Source organism: Schistocerca nitens, chromosome 11 (assembly GCF_023898315.1).
Source record: "Schistocerca nitens isolate TAMUIC-IGC-003100 chromosome 11, iqSchNite1.1, whole genome shotgun sequence".
In the NCBI taxonomy this organism is placed as follows: domain Eukaryota; kingdom Metazoa; phylum Arthropoda; class Insecta; order Orthoptera; family Acrididae; genus Schistocerca; species Schistocerca nitens.
The window spans coordinates 177,930,834-177,952,280 of record NC_064624.1 but is presented as its reverse complement, the minus strand read 5'-3'; the positions used below and the strand labels follow the sequence as shown (position 1 = coordinate 177,952,280).

The 21,447-nt window shown below is 41.6% G+C and overlaps 1 protein-coding gene across 1 annotated transcript in view; it reads left to right on the top strand.

The window, feature by feature from the left end:
* The window catches only part of LOC126212752 (uncharacterized), a 408,628-nt gene that overhangs the window by 190,790 nt on the left and 196,391 nt on the right, over nucleotides 1-21,447 (top strand). Inside the window, exon 10 of the mRNA XM_049940160.1 lies at nucleotides 2,356-2,501. Coding sequence (XP_049796117.1) covers nucleotides 2,356-2,501 — 146 coding nt within the window. The remainder of the gene's footprint in view (nucleotides 1-2,355; nucleotides 2,502-21,447) is intronic.

Below are 21,447 nucleotides of genomic sequence, written 5' to 3'. Positions count from 1 at the left end.
ATCAAAAATATCTGGGCACCCCCAAAAACATACGTTTTTCATATTAGCTGCATTGTGCTGCCACCTACTCCTAGGTACTCCAGATCAGTGACCTCAGTAGTCATTAGACATCGTGAGAGAGCAGAATGGAGCGCTCTGCGGAACTCACGGACTTTGAACGTGTGAGGTGATGTCATTTGTGTCATACGTCTGTATGTGAGATTCCGACACTCCTAAACGTCCCTAGGTCCACTGCTTCCGATGTGATAGTGAAATGGAAACGTGAAGGGACACGTACAGCACAAAAGCGTACAGGCTGACTTCATCTGTTGACTGACAGAGACCACCGACTGTTGAAGAGGGTCGTAATGTGTAATAGGCTGACATCTATCCAGACCATGAGACAGGAATTCCAAACTGCATCAGGATCAACTGCAAGTACTATGACAGTTAGGCGGGAGGTGAGAAAACTTGGATTTCACAGTTGAGCAGTTGCTTGTAAGCCACACATCACGCTGGTAAATGCCAAACGACACCTCGCTTGGTGTAAAGAGCGTAAACATTGGACGACTCAACAGTGGAAAAATGTTGTGTGGAGTGACCAATGACGGTACACAATGTGGCGATCTGATGGTATGGTATGGGTATGGCGAATGATCTCAAAACATCGTAATGAATGTAAAGCACATCACCATTGCTAATAGCAACCATTAAAAATTTATGCCAGTTACCATAGCAATATAAACTAAGTAATTAAATGAATGTTACAAACAAATGTGTTTGCCATGTGCCAAAAAGTTAATGTAAAGAAGACAAGTAAATTTAAGAGATCTAGGAGAAAAAGAAAAAAAAAAGAACAGCAGCTACATTACCTTATATATAACATCATGTGCTAAGGATAGCCATACTTTACGTGTTTTGTCTTTTGTAATGCAGATGCTACTGAATATGTGCACGTACTTGACACTAATGCAACAATAAAACGAAAAAAATAACATTCTGTTGGGCACCTTAATAGAATGGTAGGAGATGTTTTGTCGCAAAGAGCGACCAGTCACATACAAATCAGGTCTTGCTACACTCTCTACCTAGTATAGCAAATTACCTTACAGTGTGTGGCAGGCAGTAATATCTTTCCCCCTTTTATTGCAAAATTGTTTATTAACTTGTAATTACTCCAATTTCTCATTGCGGCAGTTTTGCGAGACATGTTTGGGAATAGGTAATTTGTCGCCCAACTCTTCTTAGAATGTACACTCTGAGAACTTCAACAGTGTACCGTTCTGTGATGTACAGTGCGTCTCTTACAGAATTTTGTGTGTGTGTTTGTGTTTGTTTGTGTGTCTATCAACAGACCAACACTTTCGTTTTGTTTGTTGGGGAATAACAAAAGCACTCACGCAAGTGTTCATTTTCTCCCAGAACATTTATCGATTGAGCAGTTCGTGGATGTACTGCCATTTCGTAGGGTCTGACGGGGACAGTAGACTGGCAGTCGGACGTGTCGGCATCATCAACATCGCAGCTTGTCAGCAATCGTCGGTTAATATATTAAAAAACTAAAAACCCGCCTTGATTGCGGGTCAGGCTTGTAAGTGAGCAACCGTTTGTAGCTGCAGTTTATGGCAGGTCATGGCCCATCGAGGATAGGCCGGTGTGAGGTGGAGCGTACACTATTAAGTTAAGTAGTGGTTTTGACTTTGTACATATGTACTGTTTGTGTTTTCTTTTTCATTTATAAATGTTTAGCTATGGTGTTCTTTTAATCATTGACAAAGGTCTTCTTAGGCACTTGTGGGTGTTATTGTTGTTCTGAAGAAGGTGTAGTTATCTACGCCGAAACCTGGGTTAACACTTAACACTAGGTGCTTTTTTCGTAATCGAGGCAAGTTTTCAGTTTTTAAATATATCGTCAGGTGTGCCAATGAAATGAGCTGCCGTGTGCGCACAGCCGACTTGTGTCCCCTCTCATTTGCGAGCCATTCCCTCCGCAGTCTGCACGTATCTGCCGGAAGTACCTGCTGGGAAAACCATTTATCGCCACATACGCACGGATTCTTGCAGCATCTGATGAGGTTTGGGTGATGCTTGGTGTATGTTGCCATTTTGAAAACCTTTTGTAATGTACAACATTGCTGAGTAAACAGCACATCATCTTTACTGAACGAATAGAGCAGGTCTATTGCTGGTCACTGTTGTCCCTGATATTCCAAAGCTTTCAGTGGCGCACAATTACTTCCAAGCCCATAAATTCCTATACCAAAGTTATTACATTCCTATACCAAAGTTTTTACATTCTGTCTGTCTGTGTACTGCCTTTTGAATTGCCCCGTAATTGTGCCGTCACGAACTTTAGTGGCAATGTTACTTTCACAGGCCGATCCCGAATGTGTCGGGCTGCTGGAAAGGTGTCCTGAACAGTGGCAAGACGGGCCTCTTCAACCCGGCGCACACGGTCGCCTACCTGGGCTCGAACCTGCCTGCAGCGCCCGGCGGAAAGCCCGGGGAGTTCGTCCGAGGAGGTGAGTGCCGGGCCGCGCGGTGTGGTGCGGGGGAATGTGGGAATGTGCTCGTCTCGCTTCGCAGTGGTCTCCTGGGAACTGTTCTGTCGCTTGTGGTTTTGCTTGCTCCTCAATAAGAACGTGTGTAACGGCTTGTGCACAAATGCGCAGTCTCGTGACAGAATAAAATATTCCCGTCCTTCCGGCTGCCTCGAGTGGTGGTACGTCTGCGAGCTTTTGGTAGCGTGCTACTCGCCCTTTGTCAGTTTGTAACCGATTGCCGTGTGGCTGTGGCCCTCCGGCTTGTATAGAGTGTGAGGAGTACGTAGAGGCAACTTACAAGGGAACATCCCCATCGCACCCCCCTCAGATTTAGTTATAAGTTGGCACAATGGATAGGCCTTGAAAAACTGAACACAGATTGATCGAGAAAACAGGAAGAAGTTGTGTGGAACTATGAAAAAATAAGCAAAATATACAAACTGGGTCGTCCATGCGTAAGATAGGCAATATTAAGGGCAATTTGAGGCGAGTAGCGCCGTGGTCCCGTGGTCAGCGTGAACAGCTGCGGAACGAGAGGTCCTTGGTTCAAATCTGCCCTCCACTGAAAATTTTGCTTTCTTTATTTTCGCAAAGTTATGATCTGTCCATTCGTTCATTGACGTCTCTGTTCACTGTAATAAGTTTAGTGTCTGTGTTTTGCGACTGCACCGCAAAACCGTGTGATCAGTTGACGAAAGGACGTGCCTCTCCAATGGGAACCGAAAACATTTGATCGCAAGGTCATAGGTCAACCGATTCCTCCACAGGAAAACACGTCTGATATTTTGTATACGACACTGGTGACAGCATGTGCGTCACATGACAGGAATATGTTGTCGACCCACCTAACTAGTACACTTGGCGAATGGGTGAAAAGATTCTTCTACCTTGCCCGATTTAGGTTTTCTTGTGGATGTAATAATCACTCCAAAAAAAGTGATGAAAACATAAGAGTTTTTCACATAAACTGAAAATAAAAAGTTAAAATTTTCGGTCAAGGGAAGATTCGAACCAAGGACCTCTCGTTCCGCAGCTGTTCACGCTAACCACGGGACCACGGAGCTCCCCGCCTCACATTGCCCTTAATATTGCCTATCTTACGCATGGACGACCCAGTTTGTATATTTTGCTTATTTTTTCATAGTTCCACACAACTTCTTCCTGTTTTCTCGATCGATCTGTGTTCAGTTTTTCAAGGCCTATCCACTGTGCCAACTTATAACTAAATCTGAGGGGGGTGCGATGGGGATGTTCCCTTGTTAGTAATAAACTTTTGATAAGGAACTCTTGTCGAAAAATGTACCTTTTAGATGTAAAATGAGTTTGAATACCGAATTTTCAAACCTCCCTCTTCACACGAGGGAGGCAATGAGCACTGACCTATGTGCTGTACGACAGATGCTCCACACAGTGACCCTGCTGTTAGCTGCACGAGGTGTATCTCCCACACACGATCCACGAGACTTGGCGCATGTCCGTGAAGCACAGCAGTCGACCCTTCTAGTTGCGAACGTACCAATTTCTCTCGGCCCCTGTTACAGGGGGACGAAAATGGTATGTGATGGACTTCAGTGATCTGGAAAACATTCCCAGTACGTGCACTGTGCAGCACTAACATTCCATGTTGTACCCTGAAACGGAAGATTTGAAAATGACCCAGTCGTCAGACTTATTTTACATTCAAACTATACATTACCGGACATGTGTTCCTTATGAAACCTTTACATACTAAGTCCCCTCTACAACTGCTAGAAGCTGACCAAAAGCTCATAGACATATTCCTTTGCATTTGATGCCTGCTAAATATTGTTTCAAACATTCTACACTCCCTCTGAATCCTTCTTGGGCAGCTTGTAGTTTTAACCTCTCTTACTTTGATGAAAATTACATTGGTGTTCACATAGTCTGTTACCATTACATTGAGAATAAATAAGAAACAAAATTACAAGGGTGAGTCAAATGAAAACCTTAAATATTTTTTTTAAATATTATTTATTGTGCAGAAGTGGTACAAAGCTGTATCACTTTTCAACATAATCTCCCCCGCACATAATGCAAGTCCTCCAGTGCTTACAAAGTGCATAAATTCTTTTAGAAAAAAAATTCTTTTGGTAGTCCGCGAAACCAGTCGTGCACCGCTTGGCATACCTCTTTGTCAGAACAGAACTTCTTTCCTCCCATTGCATCTTTGAGTCATCCAAACATATGGAAATCACTTGGGGCAAGGTGTGGTGAGTATGGTGGATGAGGAAGACGCTCAGAATGCAGGTCTGTGATTTTTTTCAACTGTTGTACGGGCAGTGTGGGGCCTCGCATTGTCATGTTGGAAAAGGTCACCTGCTGACAGCAATCCACGTCGCTTTGATTTGATTGCAGCTAGCAGATGATTTTTTAGGAGATCTGTGTATGATCCACTGGTGACAGTGGTCCCCCTAGGCACGTAATGCTCCAAAATGACGCCTTTTTCGTCCCAAAAGAGAGTGAGCATAACCTTCCCTGCTGATGGTTCTGTTTCAACTGCTGCAATGTTCTGTGGAGTCGCAACTCGTTGTGCCTGACCTGGACGAGGAGCATCTTCCACTGAAGTCACACCATTTGCGAACTTCCTACTCCATTCATAGTCTTGCTGCTGTGACAAACATGCATCACCGTACTGAGCCTTCACTCGTCTTTGGTGCAAGTCACAAGTGGGGCGGTCATCTTTATACTCATACTGCGATGGTATGTGTGCATCTGCACTATGCTGCCACCTAGAGGACATTCTGCACGCTTACCAACTTGCAGGATGCTGGCACAAAATTTCGATTTGTTATTACAAATTTAAGGTTTTCATTTGACTCACCCTCGTAGAACTGTTCATAGTTTCATGTTGATGTTGGGAGAAAAGATGTTTTACATAGCTTCAATCCATTGTCGAATTACTACTACTCATTCTTGTTGTGAGAATAGCTTTTCTAGTGGTATGATCCTGTTTGCAAAATAGATTTCAGTGTTCCAATTTTTTCAATAACATTATTGAATGAAATGTAACAGGCCACGTTAGACACTTTTCCCTTGTTTTATTAATGATCTTCTTTGATAATCACATGCACTCAATGTAAGTTCGAGAATACAACACTGTGCAAATGTGCTCTGCACATCTCTACTATTTGCCACTAAGACAACTTACTTCAAAGCACATCCTTCCGAAATATTAATCAAAACATAAATAAAAGTAGTTCATTCATATTATACATTCATTCATTATTTTCTAAGAGTAATCAATATTAATAATAACAATTATAATAATAGTCATGATGATACCAACAATCATAAATACAAATGTAATCATAACATCAAAAATTTCCAAATAAATTAGTTATACAAGAATAACAAAGTTTTCAAAATATTCTCGAAACAAAGTCATCAGTAAGATGCAATTTACTCATGTATTTCATTTTTTATATGTGTATATAATTAGTATGAATATAACTTAAGCTAGGAGTATAAATGTAAAAAGAAATTGTATATAAAGCTTTATTGGATCATGTAAATTATGAGCGTATCATGTTCTTCATTAAATAATGAGAGTGCACTACTGATCGGAGCTCCGACATTGCTAAATATATACGTAATCAAGTCTGTGACTTTTATTTAACATTGTTCTTAATTGAAGACATCTTGTCATGAAAAACTGACTACAGTTGGTACAATGAAAGAAAACGCCATCTGAATCACAATCATTTAGAATTAAAAAATTAGCTGTAATGAGAATGAATTGGATAGCCAATAGGAACCATGCTGGAACATTTTTAAACAATTTAAAATTTTTGTTCTCCCAAAACATATATAAAAGCCCTGGAATAATCAAAATATTAAATTCTTTAAAACTATTCCTTCACGATTCCATACTGGATACTGCTGTCGTAAAATCTAAACAGATAAGAACGCAAACAATTGTTTCAAAAAATAAAAATGAGAGGGACTCGCTTTCTTTGATGCAGTACTTTTTGCACAAAGTCAGGATCATCATGTGAATGGTTGATATCGTCATTCTCACTGCCATTGTTAATGTCATAGTCAACAAAATATTGCTCCAATTCGCACACAATTTTGTTGCCCATAAGAAAATGTGAGACAGTGTCTTCCATTTGTTCGGGTAGGGAACACAACTTGATTCCATAAAACAAAGATAATCTACCATCTTAGTTACAAACTACAGTTCTGTGATATATTGGCTGTTTTAAAATCTACATGTCCCACTCAACACAACAAAGACCAATCGAACTCATTGATATACATTATTTCATATTTATATATCTAAAAACAAAGGTGATGTGACTTACCAAATGAAAGTGCTGGTAGGTCGACAGACACACAAACAAACACAAACATACACACAAAATTCAAGCTTTCGCAACAAACTGTTGCCTCATCAGGAAAGAGGGAAGGAGAGGGAAAGACGAAAGGATGTGGGTTTTAAGGGAGAGGGTAAGGAGTCATTCCAATCCCGGGAGCGGAAAGACTTACCTTAGGGGGAAAAAAGGACGGGTATACACTCGCGCACACACACACATATCCATCCACACATATACACATATATGCGAAAAATTGTACCTCTATCAAATGACGACATTGGCAGTCTACTGAAACTTTTGTGTTATGTCAGTTGATGAGTTTCCCACACAAATCGTTGAGAACCCTAACAGTCGGATGTCTCTATTACAAGACTGCAGACCTACCCTGACCTAAAACTTGGAACCCAACTACTTCCATCACCAGGGGATGTGGCGCAGTGGTTAGCACCCTGATTTCTCAATCGGGAGGTCATCCAGAGTTAGGTTGTCATGAGTCCCCTAAACTGTTACGGCAAATACCAGGTTTGTTTTTTGGGAAAGGACACAACCGATTTCCTTCCCCACTTCATTGTCCGTCTCTCACACCGTGGTACAGTCATGTGGGGTAGCAAACAATTTTGTGGCTGGGTTGAGAATTTATTGGTAGGGAGGAGGCAGCATGTCATTTCAAATGGGGAGTCATCAACAGAAGTGAAAGTAACATCCGGTGTGCCCCTGGGAAGTGTTGTATATTACTGACCTTGGGGACAATATTAACTCTCTGCCGTCCGGCGACACCACAGTGGCGTCGTTTGCATAGTATCGCTCAGTGGTTGGCAACAGCACTTTAGTATCTTTTGCATTCTGTTGGTGTGTTGTTTAGGTAACAATAAGTTACACACGTCAACAATTTTTTTGTTTTTAATAGTACTTGTGCCAGTTCATCATGGCAGACGAAAGAGATGATAAGATTATTTATGATGAATGGGCGGATGTCTTGTCTGACGTTCCGGATGACTTGGCCGATTGGGAAGAAGACATTGGATTTAAAAAAAAAAAAAAAAAAAGGAGCAGAATCATCAGAAGATAGTGAAATACGTACAAGAAGAATTTGGTGAATGCTAAGGTTGCCAACTGATTTGGATGAATTGGACAAAGAAGACAGTGCACAGTGGTCAGACTTTGATTTACTGGGCACCAACAATAAATTTGAAGAATCTTCGGGTCCAAACATATTTCCCAAAGACACACAGAGCGTCGAGTATATCATAGCATTATATATTGGGAATGATCTATTTGAATATATTAGCTACGAAATCAACAAGTACTACAGTCAAAATTGCAATAGAAGGAGACTGGATAAAAAAAATGCCAAATTTGTTGACTTTTGGGACGAGAACTTAGAAAATGGTTTGGGCTTGCTATCCATATAGGAACTGCAGAAAAAACAAGGATCAATGATAATTGGTCAACGAATCCATTGACAGACACACTGATATTTCGCAAAATGATGTCCCGCACACGATTCGGACAAATATTATCATTTTTACAATTTCACGACAACAACAATACACCAGATAATGCTGACTGGCTTTTCAAAGTGCAATTCGTAATTGAATATTTTCCAAAAACTTTAAATAAACAAATATTGGAAACAAACAAATTTTGTATTTATTTATGTATGTATGTATTTCTTCGAAATGTAATGAAAGTAGGGGAACAGGGTTGAGCACTTATGAGATCCAACGATGAGGTTAGTAAAACTTAACAATTTGTAATATCTCGATAATGGCAAAAACGGCTGGTGACAAGCCAAGTAATCTGAATCAGTGCTGCCGGCATCGAGCGAATCAATTAGTACGAGACGTGCGGACAGCAAAGTATTAATAGTAATCTGAGACTTTTTGCAGATGTTGCAATGGTGTAACGAAGTACTGTGGAAAGAATCTGTATAAGTATTCATTCAGCTCTCAATAATGTTCCTTCTAGTTTTTGTTGTGCGTTTGTCCCACTGGTGTAGGGTCAGCACGGTTATGAATGTACTTTGCATGGTTTAATTTAAGGAGTGGCTGGATGCCCTTCCTGTTGCCTCCCCATTCACTCCCCCTCCCCCCTATCTGTACCCCCTACCCCTCCTCTGGGGTGGGATGTGTGTACACCAACTGTTTGCATGCAGCATGAGTCATATGAAAGTATGCAAAAGTTTTCTTATTGTTTACGAATCATGAACTGAGGCAAGACTTGGGTACCAGCACAGTATTCACTTTACCAGATGTGAAAAACTGCTTGAAAACCACACCCAGGCTGGCCAGCACACCAACCCTCAGTGTTAATGTGCTGGATGGATTTGTTTCAGGATTGGCACACCTCCCCATCTGGGAAGTGGGCGGGTATCTTGATAATGTTTCAAAATGGCGAAAACATTGGCAGCTTGCTTTAAACGTTCAGAAAGCAAAATTATGCTCTTCACCAAAATCAGAAAGAAGTGTCCTATGACTACGATATCAGTGATTCACATACCGTATTTACTCGAATCTAAGCCGCACTCGAATCTAAGCCGCACCTGAAATTTGAGACTCGAAATTCAAGGGGAGAGAAAAGTTTTAGGCCGCACCTCCAAATCGAAACAAAATTGGTCCATTGTAATATGAGACACAATTTAGGTCGAATGAATGACTATACAGCCACAGTAGTTTGGTTCGAGTCGTAAGCTTAGCAGTTAAGCTTTACCAGGTAGACATTGCTATGCGTCAGGCGCTCCATCCGTATTCATACCGGTACCCTTCCTTTTTCACGTGCTTCGTCTGCTTTGAATCTATTGGTTACTTTGCTTTGATCTGATAAGTGCCGTTTTCTTTGTTATAGGTGTTTACGTCACTCTAAGCTTAGTGAAACAATGGCAAGAGACTGCTATTTGTTGTTACTTACACTGCTGCTTTCTTTGATAATGATCAACAAGAACCAAATAATAGACTGCGTATGATAGAACATCTTCTGAATGAGAGTTAGGCAAAAATTTTTCTGCGTTTGGAAATCGTTGCGCCCGCTTCTTTAGTACATCAAATTCTGCACAGAAATTAGAGTCATCTTAGATTTAAAAATCTAGTCAGTTGCCGTGCTTCATTTCTGACTGTATCACTATTAGGCATAAGAATAATACGAATATAAACATGACACGATACATATATTCTTCCGCGTTTGCTGTTGTTTCACTCTAGTTTCGTAGTTTATTAGGCAGACAGGATTTAAATGAGATAGCAGCAAACACGAAAGAATACATGGAAAAATGTTTATATTCGTATTATTCTTATGGTGAAGAGATTACTGCATGTGATTCACATTTCATCAGGTTCATATTAGCAACCATCTCTTCTCACAGGTAGGAAATAATTCAGAATGTAGAGTTGGCCATATTGACAAACATCCCAAACAGTCTTGCCAGTTGGATTTTTGTAGTACATTGAAATTCTGCTACATTCGAAGATGATATGGGATATAGTGAAAGAGCAGACTGGAAGAACCAGAAAGGAACAGGAGCAAATAGCACTAAGGGTAGATGACACATTAGTAACTGATGGGCATAGTGTGGCAAATCTATTTAGCAAGTACTTTATATCCGTTACTGGTACAATGGGAATTTCAGGATCAGTAAATAATACCCTTGAATTTCTGAAACTAGCCTTCACAAATAGCTTCAAGTACATGAATATATCACTCACTTCACCAAAAGAAATAACGTCCATAATAAAATCTTTAAAAACAAAGCATTCTAGTGGGTATGATGAAATATCAACAAAGTTAATTAAGGCATGTTCTTGTGAGTTTAGTACAATTCTAAGTTACTTGTGTAACCAGTCAATTATAACTGGGACATTTCCTGACTGGCTAAAATATGCAGATGTTAAGCCTCTATTCAAGAAAGGGGATAAAGAGATACCATCAAACTACAGACCGATTTCACTTTTGCCAGCATTCTCAAAAATTTTAGAAAAAGTAATGTACAGGCAGCTGCTCAACCATCTGACCACAAATAACATATTATCAAGAACACAGTTTGGATTTCTGAAGGGTTCTGATATCGAGAAGGCTATTTACACCTACAGTGAAAATGTACTTAATTCATTAAATAACAAATTACAAGCAGCAGGTATTTTCTGTGATTTGTCAAAGGCATTTGATTGTGTGAACGACAACATCCTTTTAAGTAAATTAGAATTCTATGGTGTCCCGGGCAGTGCTGCAAAATGGTTCAAGTCATACCTCACTAACAGGAAACAAAGGGTGTCAGTGCAAGGGACTAGTGAATTAAGTCATCAGTCATCACCAGAATGGGAAGAAATTACATGTGGTGTCCCACAAGGATCCATCTTAGGGCCATTGCTTTTTCTTGTGTACATTAATGATCTCTCATCAGTTACACTGCCAGAAACAGAGTCGTTTTGTTTGCAGATGACACAAGTATTGCAATAAATAGTATGTCAAGTGTAGTTCTAGAAAGATCTGCTAATGATATTTTCATGGATATTAATAAATGGTTTAAAGCCAACTCACTGACATTAAACTTCGAAAAGACTCACTATATGCAATTTAGAACCTGTAAGAGGTTTCCACCCAGCATATGCATAAAATACGAAGAAGAGCAGATAGAAGAGGTTGACAGTCTTAAATTCCTGGGATTACAACTTGATAATAAATTCAGTTGGGAAGAGCACACCACAGAACTGCAGAAATGCCTTAACAAATCTGTATTTGCAATTCGAGTGTTAGCAGACATAGGCGACATAAAAATGAAAAAGCTTGCATACTTTTCCTACTTTCATTCCATAATGTCATATGGTATAATATTTTGGGGTAACTCTTCAAGTCAAACAAAATTTTTCAGAGTCCAAAAGCGTGTAATACGTATTATTCGTGGAGTAAATTCACGGACGTCCTGTAGAAACCTCTTCAAAGAACTGGGTATACTAACTACTGCCTCTCAGTATATTTACTCCTTAATGAAATTTGTCCTAAATAATATATATCTTTTTCCAACAAACAGCTCAGTTCATACATACAATACCAGGAACAAAAATGATCTGCACAAGGACTTAAAAGCACTTACTTTAGTTCAAAAAGGGGTCCACTACTCAGGAACACTCATCTTCAATAATTTGCCAGTAAACATAAAAAATTTAGTTACAAATAAAGATCAGTTTAAAAGGAGCCTGAAAGACTTACTAGTGGCCAACTCCTTCTACTCCATTGACGAATTTTTTAATAGAAACAAATGATGTATTGTATATATTCATACTATTAGTATTGTTATTTCAGCTTTAAAAAAAAAAAAAAAAATTGACATGTTCCACATCCACGAGGATCTCCTCAGCACGGATCTATGGAACGTAAACTAATCTAATCTAATCTAATCTATGAACAATACGGAATTTGTATTTACTTCGTTGGATAATGTATGAAAATGCAGTGGTCGAAACTCGAGACGGAGAAAAAAAGCTCGTCTTCCACCTTTTTGTTCTTAAAATTTATTAACTGACGCAGAGGTTTTGGCGCCAGTATTTATCTTTGTGCCTACAAAGCATGCCTGTGTAGCGCTACATACATTCGATGGCAGAAGTTAGTTGTGGCGGCACCTACCAACATTTTTCAGAACTTCCGCTTGCTTTGCACTCGATTCTAAGCCGCAGGCGGTTTTTTGGATTACAAAAACCGGAAATAAAGTGCGGCTTAGATTTGAGTAAACACAGTATGTAATGGGTCCACTTTGTGTGTGTGTGTGTGGGGGGGGGGGGGGGGGGGTTATGCTTGTGCATGTGCGTGTGTGTAGTGTAATGTTTGTGTTGTGTGATGGTGGTGATGATCATAATGAGAGAAGGGTGATACCTGGTGCCAGCACATAGCCTACTCCACGTAAATAGCACTGAGTGGGGGGGAGGGGGGGGGGCTGCTAAGCTTAAAGTCCACATCCAACAGCTGGGTCACCATTAACAGTGTCACATGCCTTCACTTTCATAACACACTGTGGCAGGGTTTGGTATTTAAATCGGGACACTGGCATAAAGTCTGGTGATCAGGAACTTCATACCACCACTTCTTCCCTTGCCAGCAAAATACTGGTAGTGAAAATTTTTCCCACCACCAGGATTTGAACTGGCTTACCACCAGGTCGAGCACCACCGCACGAGCGTGCATTAGTGACCCTGGCCGTGGAGACATGTATTTGTAGGGATATGAAATAGAATGGGCTCAACTGCGGGAGAGCATCACGAGGATGCTACACAAATTGATTTTCTTGATGAGCACTACTTAAAAATTTGCAAGAACCAGCTTTGAGAGAGGACTCTATGAAGTTCTTCAGCCCCCTACATTTCACCGCTGTAGGGACCGAAAGGGCAGGATTATACTGCTTACAGCGTGCACAGAGGCATTTTAAGTAGTAATTCTTCTCACACTCCGTTTGGAAATGAAGCAGAAATGAATCGTAATATGTGGTTGATGGGAAGTACCGTCTGCTATGCAGTTCACAGTGGCGTACAAAGATTACTATAGACATTAAACCCTGACATTTGTATTTCCTTTTTGCAAACTGGGTTGATGAGAATCTTCTAATAAGTCAAAAAAAGCTCTCCTCCCGTGACCTGTCACATAACCAAGTTCAACTGTACGTTTTACCCTGCATAAATGTTAAATCAAGTCTTGTGATATATCTTTTGTTATCTGTAACAAGTTTTGGAAACGGTGACAAAATTAAAAAAAAACTTCTGTGTTTTTGGAATGGGTAACTGCTGGATGCAACCTTCTTGTATGGCTGTTTGTGTAATGTTGCTGCGTTACTGCTTGTCTCCCGTAACTGGTCATCATATTTTGTACTGTTCGGCAGCATCGCTAGTATGGTGGCTCAGGGCTTGGTAGGCTATCTGTGTGGGCAATGTTCTCTGTTGTCTGTCCTCTTGTAGTGCGCCAAGGTGGGTTTTGCATCTCGATATTAGTGACTTGTGCACTGGGGTGTGGTCATTACCGGTATTCATCATTGCCACAGTTTGATGTACGGTTGACATTTCTTTTGCAGACAGCGTCAGGTCCCTCAGGTCGTCGACATCCGGTAAAATGTCAGGTACGTAACAGCAGTGATCGAAAGAAACTGTAAGAGGATAGTCTTCTGCAGCAACTTGCTTTGGCCGTGATTCTGTTAAGATCGTGTATTGTACAGAGCAAAAAAATGGCATTACGTGGCAGAAACTAAAACTTCACTGTGTTCTGGTAATTTGTGCAGACTACAGCTTTTAGCTTCAAGTATGCATATGACAAATATCTAATAACTGAATTAAAAAGGGGAGAAAACTATAATGACAGAGCATTAAATGCAGAAGATTTCAAAATGAAGTGGTTACATAGCTGGTGGGCTGCACTTTCCTGATAGCAGTGTACTCTTGGCAGTCTGCTTTCATTTCATTGGTTGTCAGTAGCAAACCTGTAGTGTACATCTGTATAGATAATGTTGTGGACTGGCAAGACAGCCAATCCACTATGACGGGAAGCCAAAAGGCACGCGTTTAAGCTCACGCAGGCTGGCGTGAGGTCTGGAACAGGACAAGGTGTTGAGACTAGCAAAAAAGGTACGTAGCTTCTGGAATACTTAACTTTAAACCATAATTGGTGAACATCGGTCTGACGGTACATGCATCACAAGATAAATAGCAAATGATAATGGCGCCTTGCTAGGTCGTAGCAAATGACGTAGCTGAAGGCTGTGCTAACTATCGTCTCGGCAAATGAGAGCGTAATTTGTCAGTGAACCATCGCTAGCAAAGTTGGCTGTACAACTGGGACGAGTGCTAGGACGTCTCTCTAGACCTGCCGTGTGGCGGCGCTCGGTCTGCAATCACTGACAGTGGCGACACGCGGGTCCGACGTATACTACCGGACCGCGGCCGATTTAAAGTCTACCACCTAGCAAGTGTGGTGTCTGGCGGTGACACCACAGATAACATGACACATATCTATAGAAATACACTCTCTACATTTGCTACTTTCAACTAACAAAGTGAAAGCAGATTGTCAAAAGAAAATTGCTGCAAAATCCGAAATGTCCTTTTATGTGTCAGAAAAATGTTCTCCAATATATCAATTTCACACATAAAATCGCCATCATTGGGTTTCAAACTCGGGACCGATACCACGACGATTTGACGCTCTACCGTCTCGCCTCCAGGGATTTTCAAATTTACAGCTCACAGATATACTTTTCCTATACTCCACAGTTCTGGTGTTAATTTTAATTACTATTTACTCGTGTTCTACTGGATGACAGCACACAGCATGAACTGAATCGCTGTTTTGGTTGATACTCTATCGACATACATTGTTTAATACTGATCTGAGTGTGTGACATCTGGAGGTTTGGGTCTTAGAGGCAATCAAAAAGGGGCCGCATTCGTACTACGTAACTATAAGAAATTATGTTTTAAAAACCATGAATTTCAGAATGTATCTGGTAAAGAATGATTTCTCATTGTAAGTTTTGTGACAAGGTAAAAAAAAAAAAATCTGAACTTCTGGTTTTTATGGCTGCGGGATGATGGTATGTCTGAAGAGCTGCATCCCAGCTCCCAAAATTTTGCCAATGAAGTACTGAAAAGACTTATTTATATTACTGTGTGTTTGTGTGTGTGGAAAGCATACAAAATCAGAGTATTAGAGTATTGCACAAAATGTGTTCACAGTATAAAAAAGATATTTGTTGGCCTACCACATAACATGTTATAGCTGGACAGTTTCCTGTGCAGGTGTTTCCCTCATATACACAACCTGACAAAAAAAAGTGAAGCACACAGGAGTATAGGAGGAAATTAAATGAAAATTCACGGCTTGAGAGGGTATGTGATTTTGTTTCAATGATTATAAAATCAAGTCAAATTTAGAAAGAACTTGGCAGCATGAGCTCACTTATAAGTGTGGCATGCATACACTGATTGGGTTGGGAAGGTTGTCCTAAAGCTGTCGTATCTGCTCCTAGGGCAAGCCGGCCCACAACCACTGTAACTGGTCTTTGATTTCTTCAATACTGGCTCTGTTACATCTGACCTGGTCCCAGACACGGGATCTTGTTGGCCACGGGGTTACCTCAACTTCGTCCAGGCTGTTTGCAGAGTCACATGTCATTTGTGTGCAAGAAATACCCCATCAAAAGAGACACCTTGATACTGTCACACGAGCAGTAACACATGTCCGTGAAGTACCATTGTGCCATCACAGTTTCCTCAGTCACTACCACCTGTGACCTGAAGTGATATCCAGCAACTCCCCCACACTGTAACATTACTGTGCCTCTCCAAAACACCAGATAACAACACCACTCACCAGGTTGCCACGGTACTCGCTGGCAATGGCCGTCTGGAGCCCTGCAGAACCACAATTAATCGCTGAATGCAGTGCGATTCTATTCATCGGCACTAGATTCTTCCCGGTCCTGGGACCACTCCAGACACAGCCATTTGTTTTGTGGTTAGGGCTATTGATAAAATATCGATGTATTTATATACAGGGTTATTACAAATGATTGAAGCGATTTCACAGCTCTACAATAACTTTATTATTTGAGATATTTTCACAATGCTTTGCACACACATACAAAAACTCAAAAAGTTTTTTTAGGCATTCACAAATGTTCGATATGTGCCCCTTTAGCGATTCGGCAGACATCGAGCCGATAATCGAGTTCCTCCCACACTCGGCGCAGCGTGTCCCCATCAGTGAGTTCAAAAGCATCGTTGATGCGAGCTCGCAGTTCTGGCACGTTTCTCGGTAGAGGAGGTTTAAACACTGAATCTTTCACATAACCCCACAGAAAGAAATCGCACGGGGTTAAGTCGGGAGAGCGTGGAGGCCGTGACACGAATTGCCGATCACGATCTCCACCACAACCGATCCATCGGTTTTCCGATCTCCTTTTTAAGAAATGCCGAACATCGTGATGGAAGTGCGGTGGAGCACCATCCTGTTGAAAGATGAAGTCGGCGCTGTCGGTCTCCAGTTGTGGCACGAGCCAATTTTCCAGCATGTCCAGATACATGTGTCCTGTAACGTTTTTTTCGCAGAAGAAAAAGGGGCCGTAAACTTTAAACCGTGAGATTGCACAAAACACGTTAACTTTTGGTGAATTGCGAATTTGCTGCACAAATGCGTGAGGATTCTCTACCGCCCAGATTCGCACATTGTGTCTGTTCACTTCACCATTAAGGAAAAATGTTGCTTCATCACTGAAAACAAGTTTCGCACTGAACGCATCCTCTTCCGTGAGCTGTTGCAACCGCGCCGAAAATTCAAAGCGTTTGACTTTGTCGTCAGGTGTCAGGACTTGTAGCAATTGTAAACCATAAGGCTTCTGCTTTAGCCTTTTCCGTAAGATTTTCCAAACCGTCGGCTGTGGTACGTTTAGCTCCGTGCTTGCTTTATTCGTCGACTTCCGCGGGCTACGCGTGAAACTTGCCCGCACGCTTTCAACCGTTTCTTTGCTCACTGCAGGCCGACCCGTCGATTTCCCCTTACAGAGGCATCCAGAAGCTTTAAACTGCGCATACCATCGCCGAATGGAGTTAGCAGTTGGTGGATCTTTGTTGAACTTTGTCCTGAAGTGTCGTTGCACTGTTATGACTGACTGATGTGAGTGCATTTCAAGCACGACATACGCTTTCTCGGCTCCTGTCGCCATTTTCTCTCACTGCGCTCTCTAGCGCTCTGGTGGCAGAAACCTGAAGTGTGGCTTCAGCCGAACAAAACTTTATGAGTTTTTCTATGTATCTGTAGTGTGTCGTGACCATATGTCAATGAATGGAGCTACAGTGAATTTATGAAATCGCTTCAATCATTTGTAATAGCCCTGTATATTTTTTTTTTTTTTAAGTATCGATATATGACAGCAATATTTTTCTCCTCGGTATATCGATATCAAAATGGTAATGTGGTGCTTTTATTTTGTATTATATTTTTTCGCAAGTTTTAGTAAATATTTGAAATAGTAAATAGTTCTTTTGAAATTGTAGTGAATGTAACTTTATTTTCACTATATGAAGGAGTCTCTCAGACTGTGTGAAGCAAATATAGGTGGCACAAAGAAGTAATCTGATTGCACTGGGTGGGGGATGGGGGGAGGAGGGGGGGGGAGGCAGTGTGAGTGGAAGAACAAGGTTTCTGACGTGAAGAAATGGCACACCAGTTATGTTAAAACTCAATTTCCAACACAACTAGTGTGCCATGTCTTCACATCAGTAGTCTTGGAAAACAATTGCTGAAATTGGTGAACAAAATGGAAATGACAAGATCGGTCTTTGCGGTGGGGGGAGACGTTGGGAGGGGAAATGCTGACGTAATCGGCACTTGGTGCTACCGACAGAAACTGCAACGTTTAGCTTCACTGTGCAGTTTTGACACCACAACTGCAAGGTTGCTGGCGTTTTCAGAAATGAATAAAAACAAGGAAGTCTACACGAAGTGTTCTGGACAAATCTGGTATTTGAGGAAACCGAACAACGCACCTGTCAGGCAATTTTATTGTGCCACTTACATGCAGGTACCACTGTTACCAAAGTGGTTATCACTAAGTGTGAACATGCATCATTTTCCTTTCAATTCTTTCTCTGACACGGATAAACAAGCTGGTAGCTTGTTGATGTATAGAATATCTAATAATAAATCAATACTTAAATGTACAACTCTAAAACTGACAGTGTATTTGCGATGTGTAGTCAATATTTTGATAGGCCAGTACATCGATATTTTTTCCCTCAATATATCGATACTTTTTTTTTTTTTTTTTTTCGATATATCGAGGGCTGACAATTAAATTTTTTAAAATTCGAATATGTTGGATTCCCGATATTTTTAAAAATATTGGCAGTCCTAATTGTGGTGTCAACGGCAGCCTACGCAGGGAACAGTAATTCCCCAGTCCAGTTACTAATAATAATAATGTCGTGTGACGAGGGCCTCCCGTCGGGTAGACCGTTCGCCTGGTGCAAGTCTTTCGATTTGACGCCACTTCGGCGACTTGCGCGTCGAGGGGGATCAAATGATGACGATTAGGACAACATGACACCCAGTCCCTGAGCAGAGAAAATCTCCGACTCAGCCGGGAATCGAACCCGGGCCCGTAGGATTGACAGTCTGTCACGCGGACCACTCAGCTACCGGGGGTGGACAGTCCAGTTACTGCTAGTCTCCGATTGATGTCGCGAGGTGACGTAGCACTTTGTAGTTTTGTGGCGGCGTTCGTAGCCACAAACACTTCGCTGTAGAAACGGCTTACGAAGTCACCGCCACACTTTTAATAGCGGGCCGACCGGTCCGCTGGAACAGTGAACAGAAAGATGAAAACCCAAACACTCTGATTAAATAAAAGTCGGTACTTATCTTTATTAACGAAGATACAGAAATTTGTCTAGTTCGAGTCGGAGCGGCTAGGTCAGCGTCGGCTGACGACAAACAACAACTCTGCCGTGATGAACACACAACTGACTAGCAAGTACACAATTCGGTGGCGAGTATACAACTGAGCGGCGAATACAGAACTGTGCTAGCGCTCGCGACTCCAGCGCTTAAGAAGCCAGAAGCCAGCGGTGGCGCGCGCAGACTTGCGGCGATTTCCTGTATCGCTGGCGCTGCTTAAGCGGACGGCGTCCGGACTTTGATGCTGCCAACCTTTTGGCAGCGGGCTCGGGTGGCATTACTGGCTAGGATACAACATGTAGGATGTCCATTATTGATTCTCGGATGACAGAATCATACGTGAAGGCATTGCGGTGTCCTCAGTGCACAGTAAGGCGATCCTTCCTCGGGGTGGTCACGTGTGGTCGACCGGTACCTCGACGACGGTATGCGTTCCCTCGCGTTCCCACATTTGAATTCTCCACAAATCCGGATGTTGCACAATTCGATGAGCTGGTGGAATAGAGGCCCACAGTGAGGGGCCTTTCAAACTCTGCCGTGTACTGATAACGCCATCTCGTAAAAGTACGTAGCATCTGCACATCCTTGACGGTGATCGCTCAGCATTTCAGGTAGTTCACACCCTTAAACACCCTACCAGACCTGCTGACAACACTAGTGTACTCTGGTGTTTTGTGCTAGTGCGTGAAGTTACATTGACATCTGCCAATGTCTTTTGGTTACTTCATTTTTTTGCCAGGCAGTGCATACAGCTTGAATTGCATAAAACTTGTACTGCAAATATTGCAGAAATGGAAAGTGCTATTGATGTGCAGTTTTTACAGAATGGATTCGTACTCGGAGGCTCATATAATTAGCCAATAATTGTAATAATACTTACAACGGAACCTCCCCATCGCACCTCCCTCAGATTTAGTTATAACTTGGCACAGTGGATAGGCCTTGAAATACTGAACACAGATCAATCGAGAAAACAGGAAGAAGTTCTGTGGCACTATGAAAAAAATAAGCAAAATATACAAACTGAGTGGTCCATGTGCAAGATATGCAATATCAAGGACAGTGTGAGCTCAGGAGCGCCGTGGTCACGTGGTTAGCGTGAGCAGCTGCGGAGCGAGAGGTCCTTGGTTCAAGTCTTCCCTCGAATGAAAAGTTTACTTTCTTTATTTTCACATAGTTATGATCTGTCCATTCATTCATTGACATCTCTGTTCACTGTAATAAGTGTAGTGTAGTGTCACAAAACCGTGCGATTAGTAGACGAAAGAACGTGCCTCTCCAATGGGGACCGAAAACATTTGATCGCAAGGTCATAGGTCAACCGATTCCTCCACAGAGAAACACGTCTGATATATTGTATACGACACTGGTGACGGCATGTGCGTTACATGACATGAATATGTTGTCGACCCACCTAAGTTGTACACTTGGCGAATGGGTGAAAAGATTCTTCTACTTTGCCCGATTTAGGTTTTCTTGTGGCTGTGATAATCACTCCCAAAAAAGTGATGAAAACATAAGAGTTTGTCACACAAACTGCAACAAATGACTGCAACAGTTCACAGTTGCACAGTTTTCCCTGTTTTCTGTCAAAACATATGTTTTTAACGTTTTAAAATTTTTCCGTGTGTAGACCGTCTAATCCTGCATATGTCCAAGCAAATCTGTGCATGTCCCGGAATTTTGGAGAGCGAAGTTGATTATGTGTGAGTTCCTGAACTTTGATAATTGTCTGAAAATAAAAAATTAAACTTTTCACTCGAGGGAAGACTTGAACCTAGGACCTCTCGTTCCGCAGCTGCTCACGCTAACCACGGGACCACGGCGCTCCTGAGCTCAGATTCTCCTTGATGTTGCCTATCTTGCGCATGGACTACTCAGTTTGTATATTTTGCTTATTTTTTTCATAGTTCCACACAACTTCTTCATGTTTTCTCTATTGATCTGTGTTCAGTTTTTCAAGGCCTATCCACTGCGCCAACTTATAACTAAATCTGAGGGGGGTTGCGATGGGGAGGTTCCCTTGTTAGAAAATGTATATTTTGTGCAAACATACCCTTTTTTTTATGGAACAATGCTTATTGACATTGACAGACTGAGATGATGACGATGAGGTCCCATACTGCGAGGAGCATAGGGGATGATGCGAGAGACCCGCATTGCCTTAT